Here is a 25,747-nt window from a genome sequence, read left to right on the forward strand (position 1 = left end):
TTTTACATTTTCCAGTTTAGTGGCATACAAGCTTTTGTAGTAAGATCTAATGACTCTCTGAATTTCCTCTGTGTTTGTGGTTATGTCCCCCTTTTCATTTCTGATCTTATTAATTTGCAAATTTTCTCTCTGCCATTGGACTAGTTTGGATAGGGGTTTGTCAATCTTCTTGATTTTCTCCAGGAACCAGCTTCTTGATTCATTGATTCTTTGGATTGTTTTCTGTGTTTCTATTTTGTTGATTTCAGCCCTCAGTTTGATTATTTCCAGTCTTCTACTCCTCCTAGGTGAGTCTGCTTCTTTTTTTTCTAGAGCTTTCAGGTGGGCTGTTAAGTCTCCAATATGTGCTTTCTCTGTTTTCTTTAAGTGGGCACTTAGTGCTATGAACTTTCCTCTTAGGACTGAATTCATAGTGTCCCATAAGTTCGAGTATGTTGTTTCCTTATTTTCATTGAATTCAAGGAAGACTTTAATTTCTTTCTTTATTTCTTCCTTAATCCAGGTATGGTTCAGTAGTTGACTGTTCAGTTTCCATGAGTTTGTAGGCTTTCTGGGGGTAGCATTGTTGTTGAATTCTAACTTTAATCCATGGTGGTCTGATAAGACACAGGTGGTTAGTAATATTTTTTTGTAGCTGTGTAAGTTAGCTTTTTTACCTAGTATGTGGTCAATTTTTGAGAAGGTTCCATGAGCTGCAGAGAAAAAGGTATATTCTTTCCTGTTTGAGTGGAATATTCTATAGATGTCTGTTAAGTCCATTTGCTTCATTACCTCCATCAATTCTCTAATTTCTCTGTTAGGTTTCTGTCTGATTGACCTGTCCATTGGTGAGAGAGGAGTGTTGAAGTCTCCTACTATTAGTGTGTGCGGTTTGATGGCTGCCTTGAATTTTAGCAATGTTTCTTTTACATACATGGGTGCTTTTATATTAGGGGCATAGATATTCAGGATTGAGACTTCATCCTGATTAATTTTTCCTGTTATGAGTATAAAATGTCCCTTTCCATCTCTTCTGATTGATTTAAGTTTGAAGTCAACTTTGTTAGAAATTAGTATGGCCACACCTGCTTGTTTCTTAGGTCCATTTGCTTGATAAGCCTTTTCCCAGCCCTTTACTCTGAGTAGGTGCCTGTCTTTGTGGCTGAGGTGTGTTTCTTGTAGACAGCAGAATGTTGGATCCTGTTTTCGTATCCAGTCTCTTAGCCTGTGCCTTTTTATAGGTGAGTTGAGCCCATTGACATTAAGTGTTATTAATGACCAGTGGTTGTTAACTCCGGTCACTTTTTTAGTAGTAGGGTTTGTGTGTTTCCCTTCTTTGAGTTGCGCTGGTGAATGGTCTCTAGATGTCTGAGTTATTGAGGTCTTTGTTGGACTCCTTGGTTAGTGATTTTCCTTCTATTATTTTCTGTAAGGCTGGATTTGTGGCTACGTATTGCTTAAATTTGTTTTTATCCTGGAAAATTTTGTTTTCTCCATTTATGGTGAACGAAAGCTTGGCTGGATATAGTAGTCTGGGCTTGCATCCATGGTCTCTTAGTTTTTGCAGTACATCTATCCAGGACCTTCTGGCTTTCATGGTTTCCATAGAGAAGTCAGGTGTAAGTATGATAGGTTTACCTTTATAAGTAACTTGGCTTTTTTCCTTTGCGGCTCTTAATATTCTTTCTTTATTCTGTATATTTTGTGTTTTGATTATTATATGGCGAGGGGATGTTTTTTTTTTGATCCAGCCTATTTGGGGTTCTGTATGCCTCTTGAACCTTCATAGGTACATTTTTCTTTAGGTTGGGAAAGTTTTCTTCTATAATTTTGTTAAGTATATTTTCTGGACCGTTGAGCTGCACTTCTTCTCCTTCTTCTACTCCAATTATTCTTAGGTTTGGTCTTTTTATTGTGTCCCATATTTCCTGAATGTTTTGTGATGAGAGTTTGTTGGACTTGCTGTTTTCTTTGATCAGTGCGTTTATTTTCTCTATGTTATCCTCAGACTCTGAGATTCTTTCTTCTATCTCTTGTATTCTGCTGGTTATGCTTGTTTCTGTAGTCTCTATTCGTTTACCTAGATTTTCCATGTCCAGCCGGCCCTCTGTTTGTGTTTTCTTCTTTGCCTCCATTTCATTTTTCAAATCATGAACTGTTTCCATTATCTGCTTGATTGTTTTTCCTTGCTTTCCTAGGGTATCATTCACTGATTTACTCAATTCCTCGAACTTTCTGTTATACTTCTCCTCCATTTCTATAAGGGCGTTTTTTATATGCTGTTTAAGGGTGTCAATCCCTGTCATGAAGTCAGCTTTTTCTCCTTCTTCTTGATTAAGGTGTTCATGTCCTCCTGTTGTGAGGTCGCTGGCTTCTGGTGGTTTCGTGTTGTTTTTCAGATTGTTGGGTGAATTCTTGCATTGGCGTCTCCCCATCTCTTCCTCCCAATATTCTCCTATGGATCTTCTTTTACAGGATCAGGTCTTCTTGCCAACTGATGTACCTTCCCAGTGATTTCACTCCCCTGTGATGTTTCTCCTGGAGTCCAGTTCGGATCTCCTTGCTGCTTGGTTAGCTCGCAAACAAAGGGCCCACCCTGCTTGCTACAGGCAGGTTATGGAGACAAAGGAGCTACCACCTTCCCCTTTGCACTCACCTTCGGGTTCAGTCCCAGCGCCCAGGCAGGCTGAGCACGGAGGCGCTCTGCCCCAAGAAGGGAGGGATGGAGGGAGACAGGGGGTAGGGGGATTGGATGTAAGCTGGATGGGATAGGAATAGCGAGGAGGTACCGGGCAGTGTAGCCCTGTAGGTTGATCAGGAAGTGTAGGCGGGCTGTTCCCCGGTGCTGCAGCACTCACTCACCACAATGATGTCTCACTAGGTGCCCTGATCGAAACTCCTTGCTGCTTGGTTCGCTCGCAGACAAAGGGCCCACCCTGCTTGCTGCAGGCGGGCTATGGGGACAAAGAAGCCCCCGAGCTCCCCTTTGCCCTATGCTTTGGGTTAGGACCCAGCTCCCAAGCAGGCCGAGCAGGGAGGCGCTCTGCCACCAAGGAAGGGAGGGGGGAGAGAAACAGGGGGTGGGGGGATCTGGATGTAAGCTGGATGGGATAGGAATAGCGAGGAGATACCGGGCAGTGTAGCCCTGTAGGTTGATCAGGAAGTGTAGGCGGGCTGTTCCCCGGTGCCGCAGCACTCACTCACCACAATGATGTCTCACTAGGTGCCCTGATCGAAAACCTCGTTTTTACTCCTTTAATCTACAACTGTGATGTGGGAAGGTCATTTGTCAATCTGTTGTTTCATTGTTTAATCAATAAAGAAAACTGCTTTGTCTGATAGGTCAGAAAATTAGGTAGGCAGAGTAGACAGAACAGAATTCTGGGAAGAAGGGAAGTGAGCCAGATGCCATAGCTCTCCTCTCTGAGGCAGACAGGATAAGCTCCAGCCCAAGATGGACATATGCTAGAATCTTCCTGTTAAGCTACCACCTCATGGTTATTCAAGATGTGAGAGTTAGCCAAGAAAAGGCTAGATATAATGGGCCAAGGAGTGTTTAAAAGAATACAATTTGTGTGTTGTTTTCGAGGCATAAGCTAGCCAGGCGGCTAGGAACCAGGTGGCAGAATGCAGCTCACTGTTCCATCTACACAACTGTTTATACTCTTTTATATTACTTTTATAGTCTCTTTATAGAAGCTGTTTTATTTTTAAACTATTTCTTTTCATAACAATAATCTTTTTCTTCTTTCTCTCAAACCTACGTACATTTTTTAAACACATTATGACCCGTTCAGAGTTTTATTTCTATCTGTATCTTTCTTTACTGTTTGTCTGTAATCATTTTCTGACCAGAATCACTTTTTTAAATTTTAAGCAGGCATGAATAGGATCAACTTCATGGCCCTGACTGTGTGCTCTGCCCAGTCCAACATGATGGAATCATGTTCACAGGCTCTGTCAGCCATGCTTACTACCCCAGCTATAGGGAAACAGTGGGTCTATGTTGCCATTAAGCAATTTGAAGCACTCTGCTTACAAACCCCATTTAAATGCACCATAACAAGACCTTCCATCAAATATAGAGCTATTTGTGTGCTGCCAGAATGAAATAGGGTCTTAGCTCTTAAAAGGGCTCTGCAGGTTTTGCTGCTAATGATTTGTCAGGAAGCCTTCTATTAAAAGAGCCTAGCTATGCCTCTGCACACCACCAGCAGAAAAAAATCTAAAAAAAAAAATGTGGCTACCAAGAAGCTGTGCTTGGCTCCCGTTTTGGTAGTTCTAGATGCCCTATTTTCTTTAAGTTTTTTTAGGACTTATGTGGATCCAAGCCCCAGAGAGTGGGTGCCATTTTGTAAACAAGGACTATATATTTGTTTCCTGGCAGCACACACCCTAATAATGACACTGAAACTGTATTAATTATAATAGAGTTTGATCTATTAACTCAGATTTCTTTTATTTTTCAGTTTTTTCAATACCTGGTTTCTCTGTAGTTTTTGGAGCCTGTCCTGGAACTCACTCTTGTAGACGAGGCTGACCTCAAGCTCACATAGATCTGCCTGCTTCTGCCTTCTGTATTCTGAGATTAAAGGCATGTGCCTCTGCCCAGCTAGCTCAGGTTCTTATTAACTAACTTTTACATCTTAAATTAATCCATATATATTAATCTGTGTATCACCATGAGGCTATGACCTACCTGTAAGGTTTTGGCTTCCTATCCTTCAGCAGCTACATGGTTTCTCCCTGACTCTGCCTTCTCTCTCTCTCCCTCCCCGCCCTTCCCTGTATATAGCACTTCAACCCTTGCTATATTCTGCCCTGCCATAGGCCAAAGCCACTTTATTAATTCCCCAATTATAAAACCAACAAATATACAGAAGGATATCCCACATCACTACTATGTGGGTATTAGGATAAATATTTTTAACACAGTTAAGAAATTTACTGGTTTGTCAAATTGCATTCAGGGTGCTATTCTCTTAGAACTATTTCCTTACTAGAGTAAGAAACTAAGGTTCTAGCATGTATGTGTTCCCTTTGTTGAACAATCCTTACTCTCAACTAGTGGTACTTATGAACAAAATATGAGCCAAAATTGCACCACTGTATATCCAAATGCATTTAAGCATATATAAATATAATTGTTAGTTTTTAAGTATATTTCTTTAGAGTTAATTAAAGTTAATTTGGACATAAGCAATGCCAATTTATGGTTAGAAAATCACATGAAGATGTATTACAAAGGGAAATAGATGAGTTTCTTGGGAAGTTGCAGTGAAGAGAATGTAAATTATTTTAATAGTGTTAGCTATACAATATTAATACACTAGAGGCCATCTTGTAGTCATGAAAATGTTATCAATTTGATAATTATAAAATAATGATGATTCATCACTAAACTTGCCTCAGCATCTCAAGATGTGACATTGTTGACAATCCTGTAGCACAGCATCTTTACAGCTTAGTCAAATCAATATTCAGCCTTTTGATTTATTCCATGCAGGCCATGACTGGGTCATGTTCTAGCTTCATGACTTAGTATCTCATTTGTATCTCATTCACCATTCCTTAATTCATAGATCATGTTGCTATTTTACTCCTTAATGGAATGGAGCTAAGTCATCTTGACTGGGAACCTAATCTTTCTAGCTGTGCTTCATCTCTTTAAACACTTTGAACTCAGTAATGAATGTACAGCTATACTTAGTCCATAAAAACATTGACAATATTTTAAATATCTTGAAAGAGCTTTGGAAAGGTAGCATTGTGTCCCCAATTCTCCTATTTATTTTAATTCAAATTATGTTTCTTTATTAAAGGGGAAAATGAGTTACGAGTGCCTTAAGTCAAATGTCTACTGAACTCAGGTATAAAGACTTGTAAGCCTCATGTTGTTGTCGTACAGTAGACATGAAGCATTAGAGTCAAGTACCTGCCAATGTTCTTACCATCCTTATTATACAGGGTTTCCTCTTACAAAAGAGTCTTCTTATGTCCATATAAAATTCTCCACAATCTTACAGTTCAACATTGTACACACACACACACACACACACACACACACACACACAGGTATATAATCTTAGAAGTGCAATTTTGACCAACAGGAAATATAAGTATGAATAATGAAGTTTAGATATCTATACCACAGTCTCCGGAATGCCATTTATTTCAGCCACTGCTGTACCTTCTAGATTCTGTGATATCAACAATCTAGAATTGTACAATATTGTATATTCAATTGTAGCCTAGCTGTGGCAGGGGAGAATTTGATAGGTAACAATATCAAATCATCCTTAGGAGAATCGCAATCAGCATTCGATATATACACGTAAAAACCTGACAGCCACGTTGATTGATCTGTTTCTTGGTGGAACAGATTCTTTAAAGACAACAATGAGATTTGCTCTCCTGCTCCTGCTGAAGCACCCACATGTCACAGGTGAGATTGTATGTGGTAAATCAATGCATTCTGGGAAGCTGCTGGCAAGATGCTGCCAGCACCCTGTGTGGTGTTATTCAAAAATCTCAATATTTAACTTGCAGTTCCACTGTCTGCAAAGGGGAGCACAACTGAGAAAAATGAAGAAACCACAGCTGAAGAAATGTCCATCAAAGATTGTCCTTTGTTTGTGCTTCCTGGCAGGCAGTCTGTTCTAGGCTCCTAAAGCTATATGGAGCTGTAGGTGAATATTGACTTCACCAATTTCAGGCTTTTAGAAAAGATGAATTCTTGGAACTACTTTCTTTATTCTTTAAATTTAGTTATGTGGTAAAGAAAAAAGAAATCACCTCATTTTAGTTAATAAGTAATCTTAGTGTTTTATGCTTTTTCCTGTGAAATTTTACATTCTGTGAAGAAATCAAGACTGTTTGGACATTTAGAAGTATATTTTCAATGATGTTGAAATTAAATCAGTATTTGGAAGTTTTCTAGAGTCTATAAAAGTTCTGCTGAACAATAATCTTTTAAGCATAACAAAAGTTTCCCTGTCTGGTGGTGCAGGCAAGACCTTTAATATATTGTAAACGACAAAAGGGAAAAGTACAAACTAAAGTGAAAAGACATGAAGTAATCAAAATAAGTATCAAAAATGAAACCTAACTCTAATATTTGTTATAGGGAATGATATTTATGTATCTGCAATTCTTTCCACAATGAGTGTCTATATTACTGAGTATGATAATCTAAGATCTATTATCGAGAAGTGAAAGGATGCATGTAGACATGTGTGCTGACATGTGTGTGATATGTGTTTGTATTAATAGATATGCAATTTTAACTAGAATGTGTTTCCATACCAATAACTCAATATAAAAACAGTTGTTGTTAAAATACAAATACATATCCAGTAGTGTTTGGTGTTGACCCTGCCCACTGATGATTAAAGAGATAACTGAAGTAAAAGTGTACGGAGACCCACACATACCCTGTTACTTTTCTCCTACTTCAACATTTGTCATTGCTCCTAACCAGCTAAAGTCCAGGAAGAGATTGACCGTGTGATTGGCAGACAACGCAGCCCCTGCTTGCTGGACAGGAAGCAAATGCCCTACACAGATGCCGTGATTCATGAGGTTCAGAGATTCATTGATATCGCCCCTAACAGCCTACCTCATGCAGTGACCTGCGATGTTAAATTCAGGAACTACCTCATCCCCAAGGTAAGTTTATTTCTTCTGTACTGCACTTCTGTGCTAGTGATGCTCCCAGGTCACAGTGTGGTTCTGTGTCTCTGAGTCAAACTGTTTTTTGGGTTCCTTATGCTGCTTCATAACCAGGAAGTTAGTCCTACAGCAGGCAGGGACACAGTAGTGATAATTCTACTTTGCTCAGCCTTCTATATTTTGCTTGGACTAGGATTGGGGTTTTATATTTCCACATAATTTTCCAATTTTTATTCAAATTCATTCAATAAAATTTTGTGATATTTATCATAGAGAAAAAAATTAATGAAAACTTTGAGGAGGTTATATCCTGCATTATTCAAGCAATAGAAAAAAATTATACTTTTACCTGTGCTTTGTTTTTTTTTGCAAAATGATTTGGTTTCACTGATGTAGTTTGAATATATTTTCTTTGAGTTTCAATGAATAATGAATATTCTTGTAATTGTATTTTTAAATAAAGTTGTAAAAATTGATTTAATCCCTATATTGATCGTACTTTACTCAAACTCATCTATTTTGCTAGTTGAACAAATGCTTTATCTTAAAATATATGTAGAATGTACATTATACTTAACTTTTCCATGTAATATTTTATGTATACTTTTATTTTTAATCTTTTTTCTATACTATTGCTTATGTTATTATTGAACTAATAGATGAATTACAGATAGCATGAAATAAAACTGGGTTTTAATTTCTATCCTCACTGCAATAGAATGTTTTAAAATTTTTGTCAGTACACTCAGAATGTGTGAGCAATTGGAGACTAGAAGGGAGTTGGGAAACTCAAAATGTAAATTATGCTTTCAATTCATGATTCATTTAGAGCACAGATGAAGTTGACATAAATATGTGATGAAGTTGAGTGAGTGAATAGGGAACACGCATTTTATTTCTGATCAATGTAACTGCAATATCCACCTTTCAAACCAATGCCTTTGGAATATTTGGGATTTATTTATATCTGATTAAGTTGTGGCAAAAGAATCTTCCTGAGATATGAATTGTGGATTTTAGTACTGAAGTCTAGCATAATATAACAACACTTAATTTATGACTCTACATATAACTAAATAATAGTAAATAAACTAAAATAATGGGACAGAAATGACTTATTACTAAAACAAGGGGGATCACATAGTTCAATATGAAACCGGACACACTAAACCTGATACAAGCGGAAATACATATTAGCGTTGACCATACTCGCACAAGAGACGATTTTCTATACAGGAACTGATAGCCCAGTCACTAAGATTAACAATTAATAAATGGGACCTCATGAAACAGAAAAGCATCTGTAAGACAAAGGACACCATCAATAAGAGAACACAGAAGCTTACAGAATTGTAAGAGGTTTTCACTTATTTCACATCTAACAGCCAAAATCCAAGATATATAAAGAATTCAAAGAGCTATAAATAAGAAATAAAAAACTACACTTAAATACAGGAGATATATCTCCTATATTTAAGTGGATATATATATATATATGAGAGAGAGAGAGAGAGAGAGAGAGAGAGAGAGAGAGAGAGAGAGAGAGAGAGAGAGAGAGAGAGAGATTCCTCAATAGAGGAATCATAAGTTACTGAGCAAACCTTATATTTTCAAGATCCTTGGATATCAGGGAAATGTAAACCAAAAGTATTTTAAGATTTCATCTTATACCTGTTAGAATGTCAGATCAATAGCACAAGTAACAACACATGTTGACAAAATGTGTAGCAATCTGGATGCTCCTACATTGCTAGTGGGAGTACAATCTTTTAATACACTACAAAAATTAATATGCATGATGATGTGAATATTGTTAATCTGTCTACCTCAGGAACCAAATTTTCCACTTGATGGGCAAACACTGAAAAAGATGATCCATCCTACCAAAACCACACTTGCACAACTATGTTCTTAGCAGATAAGATCCATGAACAGGAAAAACTATAGATTGCCCCTATTTTAAGACCCCATAGAAAAATTGTGGTCTATTTACTAGTAGAATATTTTCAGTTGCTATAAATATTATATCATGAAACTTGCAGGCAAATGGATGCAACTAGAAAAATTCATCCCAAGTAAAGTAACCAGGGTCAGAATAAACTAACATGGTATTTGCTCACTTATAAGTTGATATTAGCTATTAGTTAATGGATAACTGTTAATCCACAGACCCAGAGAGGCAAAATAACAAGGAGGGCTCAAGGCGAATTTCATGGATGAACCTGGGAAGAAAAGTAGAATAAATTTGGTGGGTGCTGAAGTCTATTGGGAATGGGAAAGGGAGGGATCATGTTTGTTGGGTGATGGAAGAAGAGTTCATGGGACAAAATGACTAAAATTTAGTGGCATTTGGGGATCATGGTGGGAACCTTGTTCAGGGAAAATCCCTGGAATATGTAAGTATGTTTTTAGGACTCCTAGTAATAGGGGCTAAGGAGCCCAAACCATCCATCTTCTAATAGCAGGCAAAGCTTCAAGTGAGGGACTGGAATACAAACTCAGCAACAAAAACTTTAACCAACACTTTGTCCTGCCTGCAAGATGTTATGCTTTAATGGAAGCTCTGAACTTGAGGGAGTGGCCAACCAATGAATTGTCTAATAGAGGCCCATGCCAGGATAGGAGACCCAAGTCAAACGCACCTGGATGGAAGCACAGTAAACAATTAAACCACCCAGAGACCTAGGGTAGAATGAAAAAGAACTGGCATAAAACAAAAATGAAAAATAATAGATGTTCTTTGAAGAAAATCTGCTATATAGATCAGTGGTCTTCAGTGAGACTTCCTCTGGCAGTTGATGTGAACAGATGCAGACCGACAGGGAAACCTTAGGCGGAGTTATGGAATTCTTGTGGAAGAGGAGGGAGGATGGTAGGAACATGACGAGTCAAGGATGGCAGGAGCACACAGCCCACAGAATTAGCTCAGGAGGGCTACAGGTGCTCACAGAGACCGAAGCAGCCATCATGGAGCCTGTATGGATCTGCATGCACTATGTACTCTGAAAATAGCTTTAGTTGTTTATCTTGGGTTTCTAGTGAAACTCCAAACACTGGCGGTACAGGCTTCTTTGGCACTTTTTCTTGCTCTTGGTACACTTTTCCTCCTATTATGTTTTATCTTCCTGTCTTGGCATGGATATTTTGCATAGCTGTATTGCATCTTGTTATCCCTTGCTCAGGTGATATCTCTGTGAGGCCTGCCTTTTCTGAAGGGGATCAGAGTGGCAGTGGTTCTGAAACACAGGGTTAATTATGGGAATAGGGGGATTGGAAGGAGATGAGGATACAGAATATGAAAGAAGAATGAATAAAAAATTACATTGCTTCCTTTCATGTTCCATTAGTACTGGTCCCTCATAAACAGCATCCCTCCTGCTTGTATATGCGTGTTTATATACATAGACAGTATATGTGAGAAGAGGCTGTTCCATCGTTGACCTGTAGGAATGCATCTATATCTGAATTCTATCCATGAGAGAAACCAATTGATGTTTGTGTGTCTAGACTTTGTTTGTGTCCCATCATGAATTAGTTCCTATACTATTTACATACAGTCCAGCTCTCCACTTGATATCATGACCAATGTGACTTATATAAAGCAACTGATAAACTAGAGCAGCAGGTGTTGAAACACCCATGTCCAAGTATACAGGGAAAGGGAACAGACTCAAAGGATTAGTCCAAAACTTAAGTGCTGACTTCAAATTCAGTAGAGGCATATTAGCCATAGCACTGTGGCTTCTCTCAGAATCCTCCCTGTTCCCTGCATGTTCTGTCTGTTGAGATGCCCCTGATCTTCTTTGTACCTACTTTATGGAGCCATGATATCTTTGTAACTTGGTGGCTTTGTGTGAATTTTTTGTAGGGAACGACCATTATTACATCACTATCATCAGTTTTGCATGACAGCAACGAATTCCCCAACCCAGAGACATTTGATCCTGGTCATTTTCTGGATGCAAAAGGAAACTTTAAGAAAAGTGACTACTTTATGCCTTTCTCAGCAGGTAATATAACCTCATTTTCACGACTTTGGTGAAAAGAGGAACTGTGGGAAATTTTACAGTGACACCTAAGGGACTCATAAAATTGTATTTTGCGTGTGATTAGTACCTATGCATTGTCCTTGACACCTCTTCCCTGCTAGGATCAAATTTGGAGGTTACACTTACACACTTCAATAAAGTAAAGAATGCTAGTAGTTATACAATTTGCAGTCTTCCTTTATGTGTACATGTCATTTATACAAAAGACATCATCATAGAGAATAAATGTAACCTAGCCTTTGAGCAATCAACATTAAATAAAGACTGCCATAATGTTGCTTTTTTTTTGTTTTTTCACACTTCTCCAGGCTCAGCTATGTAGAAACACATTAAAAAAATACAGAAAAGTTCCAATGGGATGAAGCCCACTCAGAAAAACAGATGAAAAAGAGGTTGATGTGCTTGGACTTGTGTTTAGAGAGAATCACCCATCCCTGCCAAAGACAGTTGCTAGGGAGAAATAGGCACAATTTTTCTCTTTAATACTTCAAATATAAAACACAAATATGAATCAACATTGTAATTTATGACTTTCTATCTGACAAAAAGGACATAAATAAAAGACCAAAATTATTATTATTTTACAATCTCATTTATTGTTTGAGTTTTATATATTTACACAATCACTTCTCTTCAAAACCACACCTATATTTCAACCCAGACATCAAATGCCTTTAATTCTCACCCTCCACTATTCTCTCTTACTACAAGTTCATACACATTCTTTTTTTAGTATACAACTAGCATACAGCAGTTTTATGCCTCTTCCAGTTTCTACCCCTTTTCTTTTTCTTTATTTTATTAGGTTTAAAAAAAATAAAAGATACCAATCCAATTTCCACTCTCTCCCCTCTGCCCATTCCCCTCCCAAACCGTCTCACCCAAGACACAACCAATCCTCAGAAAGGGCAAGGCACATTGCCTTGTGGAAAGTCCAAGGCCCTCCTTACTATATTTAGCCTGAGCAAGGTATACATCCAATAAGAATAGGATCGCAAAAAAAGCCAATACATGCAGTAGGGATAAATCCTGGTGCCATAGCCCCATAGTGTCCACCAGCAATGAAACACACTCTTAAAGCAGCAAGTGCACTATGTCCTCCTAGTGTGCTTAAGTTTAGTTACATGTTCTGAAGAATGTATAACCTATAATTGGCAAAATTCATGACTGAAAACTGGATCTACTCTGAGTAGCCTCTAGCTGCCTGTATTTCTTCATTAGAGAGGAGAATTTTTGAGCATATTCCCAGTCCTGGCTGGGATTTTGGCTAATGTTAGCCATTATTGCAAAGGTAATAAAGGGCTGGGTAAATGAATCAACAATTAAGAGAATTTGCTTCCTTTGCCATAAACCTGAATCAATTGCCCAGCACTAATCCTGGGAAGCTCAGAACCACCTGTATTCCCTGCTCCAGGAGACCTGGAGCCATCCTCTGAACTTCCTAAACAAGTAACTTTGACATATTCATTCACGCACATATTCAAACATGTTTAATTTTTTAAAAGAAAATAGAGAATTTCATTATATATACACACACACACACACACACACATACACATACACACACACACATATACAATCCTAGGTCTAGGCGTAAGTAAATAACAGGTTCCCAAGAGGTCATGGAATCCTTGTAGTTGTGGCAAGAGACTCTTTGGAAGCTTTTGGTCTCTGCTACTGTACCAAGTAGGGTGCTGGTCTCATATATTGCATCTTCACACTTACAATATATATTCTGATATATAACTTGACATGGATGTTCCTTCATGGATCGCGTGATTTTTTTTCTTTTTTTCTTTTTTTATTGAAAAAAGGAAAAAAAAAACAAGTTTCCACCTCCAACCAGACTCCCATTTCCCTCCCCCTCCTCCCACCCTTCCCCCCTCCTCCCACCCTTCTCCCCCTCTCCCCACTCTTCTCCCCCTCCCTCTCCAGTCCAAACAGCAGTCAAGGTTCCCTGCCCTGTGGTAAGTCCTAGGTCCTCCCCCCTCCGTCCATATCTAGGAAGGTGAACACCCAAACTGGCTAGGCTCCCACAAAGCCAGCACATTAAGTAGGATCGAAACCCCATGCCATTGTCCTTGGTTTCTCATCAGCCCTCATTGTTCGCCATGTTCAGAGAGTCCAGTTTTATCCCATGCTTTTTCAGTCACAGTCCAGCTGGCCTTGGTGAGCTCCCAATAGATCAGCTCCACTGTTTCAGTGGGTGGGTGCACCCCTCGTGGTCCCGACTTCTTTGCTCATGTTCTACCTCCTTCTGCTTCTCATTGGGACCTTGGGACTCAGTCCAGTGCTCCAGGGTGGGTCTCTGTCTCTATTTCCATCCATCACCTGATGAAGGTTCTATGGTGATATGCAAGATATTCGTCAGTATTGCTATAGGATAGGGTCATTTCAGGTTCCCTATCCTCAGCTGCCGACGGAACTAACTGGGGACATCACCTTGGGCTCCTGGGAGCCACTCTAGGTTCAAGACTCTTGCCAAGCCTAAAGTGGCTCCCTTAACAAAGAATTGTGCTTCCGTACTCCCTTATCCAACCTTCCTTTATCCCAATCATCATTTTTCCCCAAGTTCCCCCCATCCTCTCCTTCTCATTTTTACTGTCCCCATCTCCCCTTACCCCCATCCAACCCCACCCCCAAGATCCCAATTTTCTCCCCGGCAATTTTGTCTACTTCCCACAGCCAAGAGGATAACTATATGTTTTTCCTTGGGTTCACCTTCTTACTTAGCTTCTTTAGGTTCAACAATTGTAGATTCCGTGACCCTTATTTATGGCTAGAAACCAATTATGAGTGAGTACATCCCATGATCATCTTTTTGGGTCTGGGTTACCTCACTCAGGATAGTGTTTTCTATTTCCATCCATTTGCATGTAAAATTTGAGAAGTCATTGTTTTTTACCGCAGCGATGTATTCTAATGTGTAGATATTCCACACTTTCTTCATTCGTTCTTCCATTGAAGGGCATCTAGGTTGTTTACAGGTTCTGGCTATTACAGATAATACTGCTATGAACATAGTTGAACAAATGCTCTTTTCATATGATAGGGCATCTCTCGGGTATATTCCCAAGAGTGGTATTGCTGGGTCCAGGGGTAGATTGATCCTGAATTTCCTGAGAAACCGAAACACTGATTTCCAAAGTGGTTGCACAAGATTGCATTCCCACCAGCAATGGATGAGGGTACCCCTTCCTCCACAGCCTCTCAAGCAAATGCTATCATTGGAGTTTTTTATTTTAGCCATTCTGACAGGTGTAAGATGATATCTCAAAGTTGTTTTGATTTGCTTTTCCCTGATGGCTAAGGAGGTTGAGCATGACCTTAAGTGCCTTTTGGCCATTTGAAATTCTTCTGTTGAGAATTCTCTGTTCAGTTCAGTGCCCCATTTTTAATTGGGTTAGTTAGCATTTTAAAGTCTAGTTTCCTGAGTTCTCTATATATTTTGGACATCAGACCTTTGTCTGTTGCGGGATTGGTGAAGAACTCCCAGTCAGTAGGTTGCCTTTTTGTCTTAGTGACAATGTCCTTTTCTTTACAGAGGCTTCTCAGTCTTAGTAGGTCCCATTCATTCAATGTTGCTCTTGATGTCTGTGCTGCTGGGGTTACACATAGGAAGCGATCTCCTGTGCCCATCTGTTGCAGGGTACTTCCCACTTTCTCTTCTATCAGGTTCAATATGTTCTGACTGATATTGAGCTCTTTAATCCATTTGGACTTGAGTTTTGTGCATGGTGATAGATATGGGTCTATTTTCATTCTTCTACAGGTTGACATCCCGTTATGCCAGCACCATTTGTTGAAGATGCTTTCTCTCTTCCATTGTATACTTTTAGCTCCTTTATCGTAAATGAGGTGTTCGTAGGTTTGTGGGTTAAAATTCAGGTCTTCTATATGATTCCATTTGTCAACTTCCCTGTTTTTCTGCCAGTACCACACTGTTTTCATCACTGTAGCTCTGTAATAGAGTTTGAAGTCAGGGATGATAATGCCTCCAGAAGATCCTTTATTGTATAGGATTGTTTTGGCTATCCTGGGATTTTTGTTTTTTCATATAAAGTTGATTATTGTCCACTCAAGATCTGTGAAGAATTTTGATGGGACCTTGATGGGTATTGCATTGAATCTATAAATTGCCTGGTAGAATTGCCATTTTTACTATGTTGATCCTCCCAATCCAAGAGCAAGGGAGATCCTTCTATTTTTTAGTATCCTCCTCAATTTCTTTCTTCAATGCCTTAGAGTTCTTGTCAAATAGATCTCTCACTTCCTTGGTTAGAGTTACCCCAAGATATTTTATGCTGTTTGTGGCTATCATGAAAGGTGAAGCTTCTCTGATTTCCCTCTCTGCTTCCATATCCTTTGTGTATAAGAGGGCGACTGATTTTTTGGAGTTGATCTTGTATCCTGCCACATTACTAAAGGTGTTTATCAGCTGTAAAAGTTCTGTGGTGGAGTTTTGGGGGTTGCTTATGTACACTCTCATATCATCTGCAAATAAGGAAAGTTTAACTTCTTCCTTTCCAATTCGAATTCCCTTGATCCCATTATGTTGTCTTATTGCTAGAACTATATTGAAGAGGTATGGCGAGAGTGGACAGCCTTCTCGTGTTCCTGAGTTCAGTGGGATGGCTTTGAGTTTCTCTCCGTTTAATTTGATGTTAGCTGTCGGCTTGCTGTATACAGCTTTTGTTATATTTAGGTATGACCCTTGTATCCATAATCTCTATAATACTTTTATCATAAAGGGATGTTGAATTTTGTCAAATGCTTTTTCAGCATCTAATGAAATGATCATATGGTTTTTTTCTTTCAGTTTATTTATATGATGGATTACAGTGATAGATTTTTGTATGTTGAACCAGCCCTGCATCTCTGGGATGAAGCCTACTTGAATCATAATGGATAATTTTTCTAATGTGTTCTTGGATTCGGTTTGCCAGTATTTTGTTGAGGATTTTTGCGTCGATGTTCATGAGTGAGATTGGCCTGTAATTCTCTTTCTGGTTGAGTCTTTGTGTGGTTTTGGTATTAGAGTAACTGTAGCTTCATAAAAGGAATTTGGCAATGACTCTCCTATTTCTATCTTGTGAAATACATTAAGGAGTATAGGTATTAGTTCTTCTTGGAAGTTCTGGTAGAATTCCGCATTGAAACCATCTGGTCCTGGGCTTTTTTTGGTAGGGAGGTTTTTGATAACAGTTTCTAATTCTTCGCGACTAACAGGTCTGTTTAGATTGTTCACCTGGTCCTGGTTTAACTTTGGTATATGGTATTTATCTAAAAATGTGTCCATTTCATTTACATTATCCAGTTTTGTGACATACAGGCTTTTTTAATAAGATCTAGTGATTCTCTGAATTTCCTCTGTGTCTGTGGTTATGTCCCCCTTTTCATTTCTGATCTTATTAATTTGCATATTCTCTCTCTGCCATATGATTAGTTTGGATAGGGGTTTATCAATCTTGTTGATTTTCTCCAGGAACCAGCTTTTTGTTTCATTGATTCTTTGGATTGTTTTCTGTGTTTCTATTTTGTTGATTTCAGCCCTCAGTTTGATTATTTCCAGTCTTCTACTTCTCCTAGTTTAGTCTGCTTCTTTTTTTCTAGAGCTTTCAGGTGGGCTGTTAAGTCTCCAATGTGTGCTTTCTCTGTTTTCTTTAAGTGGGCACTTAGTGCTATGAACTTTCCTCTTAGGACTGATTTCATAGTGTCCCATAAGTTTGAGAATGTTGAGTCTTTATTTTCATTGAATTCTAGAAAGACTTTGATTTCTTTCTTTATTTCTTCCTTAATCCAGGTATGGTTCAGTAGTTGATGGTTCAGTTTCCATGAGTTTGTAGGCTTTCTGGGGGTAGCCTTGTTGTTGAATTCTAACTTTAATCCATGGTGATCTGATAAGGCACTGATGATTTCTAATATTTTTTTGTAACTGTGTAAGTTTGCTTTGTTACCGAATATTTGGTCAATTGTCGAGAAGGTTCCATGAGCTGCAGAGAAGAATGTATATTCTTTCCTATTTGGGTGGAATATTCTATAGATGTCTGTTAAGTAGAATTGATTCATTACCTCCATTAATTCTCTAATTTCTCTGTTAGGTTTCTGTCTGATTGACCTGTCCATTGGTGAGAGAGGAGTGTTGAAGTCTCCTACTATTAGTGTGTGCGGTTTGATGGCTGCCTTGAGTTTTATTAATGTTTGTTTTACATACATGGGTGCTTTTATATTAGAGGTATAGATATTCAGGATTGAGACTTCATCCTGATGAATTTTTCCTGTTATGAGTATAAAATGTTCCTCTCCATCTCTTCTGATTGATTTAAGTTTGAAGTCAACTTTGTTAGGGATTAGTATGGCCACACCTGCTTGTTTCTTAGGTCCATTTGCTTGATAAGCCTTTTCCCAGCCCTTTACTCTGAGTAGGTGTCTGTCTTTTTGGTTGAGGTGTGTTTCTTGTAAACAGCAGAATGTTGTATCCTGTTTTCATATCCAATCTCTTAGCCTGTGCCTTTTTATAGGTGAGTTGAGTCCATTGACATTAAGTGATATTAATGACCAGTGGTTGTTAACTCCGTCACTTTTTTAGTAGTAGAGTTTGTGTGTTTCCCTTCTTTGAGTTGCCCTGTTAAAGGGTCTCTAGATGTCTGAGTTAATGTGGTCATTGTTGGACTACTTGGTTAGTGATTTTCCTTCTATTACTTTCTGTAAGGCTGGATTTGTGGCTACGTATTGCTTAAATTTGTTTTTATTCTGGAAAATTTTGTTTTCTCCATTTATAGTGAATGAAAGCATGGCTGGGTATAGTAGTCTGGGCTTGCATCCATGGTCTCTTAGTTTTTGCAGTACATCTATCCAGGACCTTCTGGCTTTCATGGTTTCCATAGAGAAGTCAGGTGCAAGTCTGATAGGTTTACCTTTATAAGTAACTTGGCCTTTTACCTTTGTGGCTCTTAATATTCTTTTTTTATTCTGTATGCTTTGTGTTTTGATTATTATATGGCAAGGGGATTTTTTTTTGATCCAGCCTATTTGGTGTTCTGTATGCTTCTTGAACCTTCCTAGGTACATCTTTCTTTAGGTTGGGAAAGTTTTCTTCTATAATTTTATTAAATATATTTTTTGGACTGTTGAGCTGCACTTCTTCTTCTTGTACTCCAATTATTCTTACGTTTGGTCTTTTTATTGTGTCCCATATTTCCTGAATGTTTTGTGATAAGAGTTTGTTGAACTTGCTGTTTTCTTTGATCAGTGCGTTTATTTTCTCTATGTTATTTTCAGAATCTGAGATTCTTTCTTCTATCTCTTGTATTCTGCTGGTTATGCTTGTTTCTGTAGTCTCTGTTTGTTTACCTAGATTTTCCATGTCCAGCCGGCCCTCTGTTTGTGTTTTCTTCTTTCCCTCCATTTCAGTTTTCAAGTCTTGAACTGTTTCCATAATCTGTTTGATTGTTTTGCCTTGGTTTTCTTGGGTATCATTCACTGATTTATTCAATTCTTCAAACTTTCTGTTATATTTCTCATCCATTTCTATAAGGGCGTTTTTTACATGCTGTTTAAGGGCCTCTATCACTTTCATAAGGACAATTTTTTTCTACTTCTTCTTGATTAAGGTGTTCATGTCCTCCTGTTGTGAAGTCACTGGGTTCTGGTGGTTTCATGTTGTTTTTCAGATTGTTGGGTGAATTCTTGCATTGGTGCCTGCCCATCTCTTCCTCCGAATGCTCCCCTATGGATCTTCTTTTACAGGATCAGGTCTTCCTGCCTACTGATGTACCTTCCCAGTGATGTCACTCCCCAGTGATGGCTTTCCTGGTGTCCAGATTGGATCTCCATGCTGCTTGCATAGCGCATAAACAAAGGGCCTACCTTGCTTGCTTCAGGCAGGCTATTGAGACAAAGGAACTACAGCCCTCCTGGTTGCCCTCCCGATTTGGAATTGGTCCTGGTCCCAGTGCCCGAACAGGCTGAGCTGGGAGATGTTATGTGGCCCAAGAGGGGAGGGAGGCAAACGGGGGGTTTCTGGATGCAAGCTGGGTGGGATAGGAAGAGAGAGGTGGTATTGGGCAGTATAGCCCCTGCAGGATGACCAGGAAGTGTAGGAGGGATGAGGAATGTCTGAGTTCCCTGCTCCGGGCTGCTGCCACACTCACACTCATTCAACCCAAAAAGAAGGCTCTCCCGGTGCCCAGATTGAATCTGGATCTCCGTGCTGCTTGGGTAGCTTGTAAACAGAGGGCCTACCTTGCTTGCTGCAGGCAGGCTATAGAGACAAAGGAACTACCGCCCTCTCGGTGGGATTCGGATTCGGTCCGATCCCAGCGCCCAAACAGGCTGGGCTGGGAGGGGGGGAGTCTGGATGCAAGATGGGTGGGATAGGAAGAGAGAGCTGGATATTTTTTTTCATTTTCCTCTAGAGCATTCAGGTGTGCAGTTAATGCGAGTTCTCTCTGTATCTCTTTCTCTTTACAACCCTTTCTTTTCTCCCTTGCTTTTGTTTTGTTGGACAATGAGGTCTATGACTTAACCTTTTAGGAGGGACTTCTTTGTGGGTCTTAGTTTTCAATGTTCACTTTTATTCAACTTTAAAAGTGTTTAATTTCTCCTTTGACCCATTTTTCATTCAGCAGAGCTTTGTTCAGATTCCATGAGTTTTTAAACATTCAAGAGTTTCTTTAGGTGGTGGTATTTGTCTTTCGTCGATGGCAATCAGATAGCTTGCAAGGTCTCCTTTTAACTTTCTTGCATCTGTTGAAAATGCTTTGTGTCCATGAATATATTCAGTTTTAGGGAAAGGTTCATGAACTGCTCAGAATAAGGTAGATCATCAATGATTATGTGAAATGATCAGAAAAAAAATCTGCTATGCTAATTTGATTTACGTTGCTTTATAATTATATGGCTCATTCATTACTCTGGTTTGTTTGTCTTTCTGAATAACCTGTCTTCAACACTATCCTTCTTAAGATCGTATGTTATTTGGGAAAAACATGTACTCAGTGCCAGCATCCTGCCTCAAGGTAAGGGCCACTTAATGACTATATAATGAATGCACACAATTAGCACCAAATAATATGAGCCATCTTTATTTATACATTATCTGAGCTTGTTCTACTAGTATTCCATGAATAGTTTTATTATTGGTTTCTATTATTGTCTTCTAAGAATTACATCATACACATCATAAAAACTCTTTATCCCCTCATCTACTACCCAAACACATATTTTCATCCTTTATACAACATCAGTCTAGGCATACAGTCTGACATTTTTGCAAGTTTAATTAACTATCTAGCCAAGCACATACGGTTCTCACAGCATATATTTAAGCAGACAGCTACTTGCAGTTTAAAAGTTAAAGGTTATAGACATGGGTACACTGCTCTAATGACAACAATATTTAAACCTCAGCAATTCTTTTGTGTCTCTAGGAAATACTTTTATATCTTTTTCTGGCCTTCAAGAAGGTGCTATTGCTCTCATTCTCTCTATAAAAGACAAAGTTTGTCAACACACTCTTCTCCCATTTTCACTGTACCTTTCTGCTTCCACCAACAAATTACCCCTGTGTGTGGTTAAAATGATTTATCCATCCCAGACTTTACATTATATTTTGTCCTCTTGTAGTATACCATATCCTACTCGGTATCCAGGGACCATATCCTCAACTGTTGGTATTGTGTAATTCCCTTTCTTGTGTATTGATTTCCTCAATCTCCTTCTCAGAACTGTGTGGTATGGTTAATGTTCCCGGTGTTGTTTCCTCACATGAACCCATTATTTCTTGCCATTAACGTTCTGAGTTCCTTTCTTCAGTGTATTGCTATCTACCCTTCCCTGAAAACAATTATGAGGCATATCCAGTTAATTTTTCCTGCCTCTACTGAGTCAGGAAAGTTTCCACAATAAGGCACTGCAGTTAATATTTCCAAATAAGAACATTGAGAAGTGTTAAGCCCCTGATGAAACTTAGAGGAAACCATTTGAGAAAGAATGGAGTTTCTAGGGAAAATTAGAGCTGTTGCATGTGTGACTGCCAAAGAGAAACTAAAAATCACCAAAAGATTCATCAATATAATGAAAGAGAAAAGTGCACACAGGCCTAGCAAATATGTCACTATTCTTCTATGCCCAGATCCACTGTTTCCTGACAAGTTACATACTATCTCCACTGGACTTCCTTTGCAGAGACCCATAGGACTTGCTTATATATACTGATTTGACTCTGGAATACACTGCTCCTGACACACCATCTTTATTTATTTGCTTATACATTTGTCCTCTAACCCACCCCTACAGCTAACCAACCGTCCAATAACTCAGCACTTACATTAGTTCTTATGCTAGTTCCAAACATACTGCATCCCATACTCACTCACCTTCAATGCATAGTTACCTTTTTTGACTTTTTTCCCCTACAGGAAAACGAGTGTGTTTAGGAGAAGGTCTGGCCCGCATGGAGCTGTTTCTGTTCCTGACCACCATTTTACAGAACTTCAAGCTGAAATCTCTGGTTCCCCCAAAAGATATCAATGATACCCTACAGGTCAATGGATTTGCTGTATTACCTCCCTTTTTCCAGCTCTGCTTCATTCCTGTCTAATGAAGATCAGATGCCTGGTTTCTGCTGTGTTCTTCTCAGAAATCACCCTCAAACCTTGTATTTAACACTTTCCTGGAAGGCATACAGCATCCTTCCACATTCTCACAGCTTCTGCTCTCTAATTTCCCATGGAAATCATCAGGTCTTCATTTTAAAGTCTCTGAAGTCATCGTCAAAGATATTTGTCATTTCGTATTCTCTGTAGCACTGTGACTATCCCTTGTACTCACATGTAGCTAAACCTGTAATTAACATGGCTTCCACTTAAAATGTATAGTGTCCAACTATATAATAATTCACAATCATGTTTCTGTCTCTTGTACGTCCTTGACAACACTTATTAAATTTGTATTTCTGATTCCAACAGACTTTCCATCAGTTTTAATAAGAGGTGAAAGAAAAAGGTATTTCCAAAGTTCCTGCTGGAATATATAACAAGAAATTTTCAGAATGTAAAGTGGGAATACTGTTGAGATGGCTCAGACAGCAATGTTCTTGTCATACACGGTTCAAGTACATACTTTTATATTCAAAACAAAACTTAAAGGTCAGAAAACGTGGTGATTACTATTTATACTACAATGGGAGATTTAGTCAAAAGCATCCCTGGATAGAGCCAACTCATCTAGTACGATTGCCCAGCTCTGAGTCTCACTGGGATACCCTGTTACAACACCAAAGACTGAACGCAGACATCCACATGAACTTGCAGGTGTACACACTTACATACACAACACACAAAGAGGCAAATACTCACTATTTGTACAAGAAGTTTGTTACCATGCACACACACAGGCCTATACTCTTCCCCAAAACACACATATGAAAAGAAATTTTTGAAGAGGATGGGGTGAGAACACTCTTTAGCTGGGGATCCCTTACAATTACTGGAAGCACTTGCATTTGAAAGAGATACACAGTGAACAGAATCAGCAGAAAGCTGTAGAGAAAGAGGTATAATATACAGGAAGAGTAAGGTCATTTTATGCTTTGCTCTTATACAAAATACAAACATTTTAAATATGTGTTTGACTTGTTTCTTCATGTTTAATCCTGGGCATGTATTTCAATTCCATATTGCTTATCATATCTCTAAGCTTCCGTCTTCTCTATAGCAAGAATAACAGTAAGAGGAAGCATCATTTTTATTATTTTAGTGGCTATATTCTCTCCCAACAGCACTGGAAGTTATTAAATGAGAAATAACAATCATAACCTAGAGAGATCAAACTCCTAAACTGCCCAGTGTATGAAATAAATCAACTAAGACTTCTACCGTAATATTTTGGGGGAAAAGATACCTATAAATTCTCTTGGTGGATCCTTTTTTATTCTCTTATGTTGAATTCTTCAGTTCTTCTTTGTTCTTTACAGATATATTTACCCAACAGAATCTATCAAGTGATCCAAGAGCAACATTTGATTGTCACATTTCAATTCTTAGGTAAATGATAAAAACAGAGTTATTCCAATAACTCACATGAAATAAATATAAATAACTCATCACATAGCAAGGATGGAACATTTTTCTCAGTCAGCTCCCTAATTTGTGAGCTGTACCTTACAGATGCCAAGAAAGGAGCAGTCATTTTGTTATCTATTAGAGATGTAGTCTTATAAAGCACGAGGTTATAAACTCTTTAAAATCATTTGTTTCTGTCTGTCACTTCACAGGATGTTTTCCCCTCAGAGTGATTCTTCCTGGTGGGCTTACCACTAAAATATCAATTTCCATCTGCTGTTATTTTTTTATGTCTCATGGCAAATGACATCACTCATAAGCTTTCCCATCAATTCCAAAGAAAGCCATTTTGTCTGTTCCTTCTTAGCCACTATAGCAGTGGTGAATGCAGACATACGTCTATATATACATCAGTGTCAGTGCAGAAGCAAATGTTCATTCAACTTGTGCAATCTATGCACAGATAGAATGTTTTAAAATAAGGGTTTCTGTAATACTGGATGAAGATACTTATATTTTGTTCAATTAAATTTTTCTTTTAAAACATATGACACTAAATATTTCAAGATACTTAAAACAACACAGAATAATCTTTTACATAGTTTAATTTTAAGAAAATGTATAATAAATTGGACAAGAGAGACAAATAAGGAGATAAAGGGGTTACTGCTTTTGAAAGGGGCTGCAACATGGTTTTCAGTACTCACATATGGAGGCTCACAATTGCCTACAACAACACTGATACACTTCCAACACTATTCTAGGGCTTATTCAGATGCCTGCTCAAAACTGTATATACAAACACATGCACAAAAATTTAATTACATCTGTAAAAACATATAATATTACTTGTAAATATACATACAAGTATCAGTATACAGACTATGGCAATTGTATTTATTATTAGGAACATGTATATAATAAATGTGTACAATAAATGCATACGGAATTTTTATCTAAAGGTTATCCTATCAATTATAGAGTCAATGAATGCCAGAAAATCACACCGTGCAATTGACATAAACAAGATATTTATTGGGAAAACAACGTGAAAATGACGACCTCAGAACAGGTAATAATATCAAAGGATAGAGAGAGAGAGAAAGATTTTATATATATATATATATATATATAGATAGATAGATAGATAGATAGATAGATAGATAGATAGATAGAGGAAAACACAAAACACTGGTGATAATGGAAACTTGTAAATTTGGCCTATATTTATTTTGGGTCCCATTGGCCTTTAGGTATTTTGTGTACCATTGGACTTTGGTAATGACATGCCACATTGGCCTTTAGTGGAGACAATGTTTGGAGCTCCATGGTTCTAGAATATGGTTAGTTCTTGGTTGAAAAACTTTCATTCATATTTTATTATAAGAGGTAAGTAAATAGGAAGGGGTGATTGGTCAGGTAGGAGTGGGGACACCTTATTGTTTAGACTGTTTCCTGTTATCTGGGGGCATCAATATCCTTGGGAATCCAAGAAAGCTGGAATGCTCACCAAGGTCAGAAAGAGCAGGCTGTTTCACTCACTGCCCAGGTTCTGTGGTACCATCAGTGCCTGGTAAGAGCAGGCAGCATTTGAGATGTTTGTAGCCTTTAACTAATGTAAAATCTGCTGGAACAGATACATAGGAGTGATGGAATGTGAAGTTAAGGAGTTTAGGGAATATTTTTATCCTAGATGTGCATTTGAAACCTCTAGTCTCAGAGTTTTGTTACTTGGGGAAGGGTAATTCCATAAGCAGAGGAAGGAGGAAGAGATCCCATCAACAAGCATAGACAATAGGTGTGAAAAGATAGACTGTTGGTTGACAGGATAACTTATCTGGAGTCCATTTGACCTTTGAGAGGTGGATTAAGGTTGATTTCCTAAAGGATGCAAGATTTTTTTCTCTTCTTTAAGATTTATTTTTTACTTTATAAATAATAACAATCAAAATTCCCACTTCCTCTCCTCTTCCCACTTCCCTC

The 25,747-nt window shown here is 38.4% G+C and overlaps 1 protein-coding gene across 3 annotated transcripts in view; it reads left to right on the forward strand.

Moving 5' to 3' along the window:
• The window catches only part of LOC142850437 (cytochrome P450 2C26-like), a 47,742-nt gene extending 24,119 nt beyond the window's left edge, over nucleotides 1-23,623 (forward strand). For all 3 annotated transcript variants that reach the window (XM_075973986.1, XM_075973987.1, XM_075973988.1), the window contains 4 exons: nucleotides 6,283-6,424; nucleotides 7,460-7,647; nucleotides 11,519-11,660; nucleotides 22,121-23,623. In XM_075973986.1, coding sequence (XP_075830101.1) covers nucleotides 6,283-6,424; nucleotides 7,460-7,647; nucleotides 11,519-11,660; nucleotides 22,121-22,302 — 654 coding nt within the window. In that variant the 3' untranslated portion in view covers nucleotides 22,303-23,623. The remainder of the gene's footprint in view (nucleotides 1-6,282; nucleotides 6,425-7,459; nucleotides 7,648-11,518; nucleotides 11,661-22,120) is intronic.
• Nucleotides 23,624-25,747: the final 2,124 nt, after the last annotated feature.

The sequence above is a fragment of the Microtus pennsylvanicus genome, chromosome 5, assembly GCF_037038515.1.
Source record: "Microtus pennsylvanicus isolate mMicPen1 chromosome 5, mMicPen1.hap1, whole genome shotgun sequence".
In the NCBI taxonomy this organism is placed as follows: domain Eukaryota; kingdom Metazoa; phylum Chordata; class Mammalia; order Rodentia; family Cricetidae; genus Microtus; species Microtus pennsylvanicus.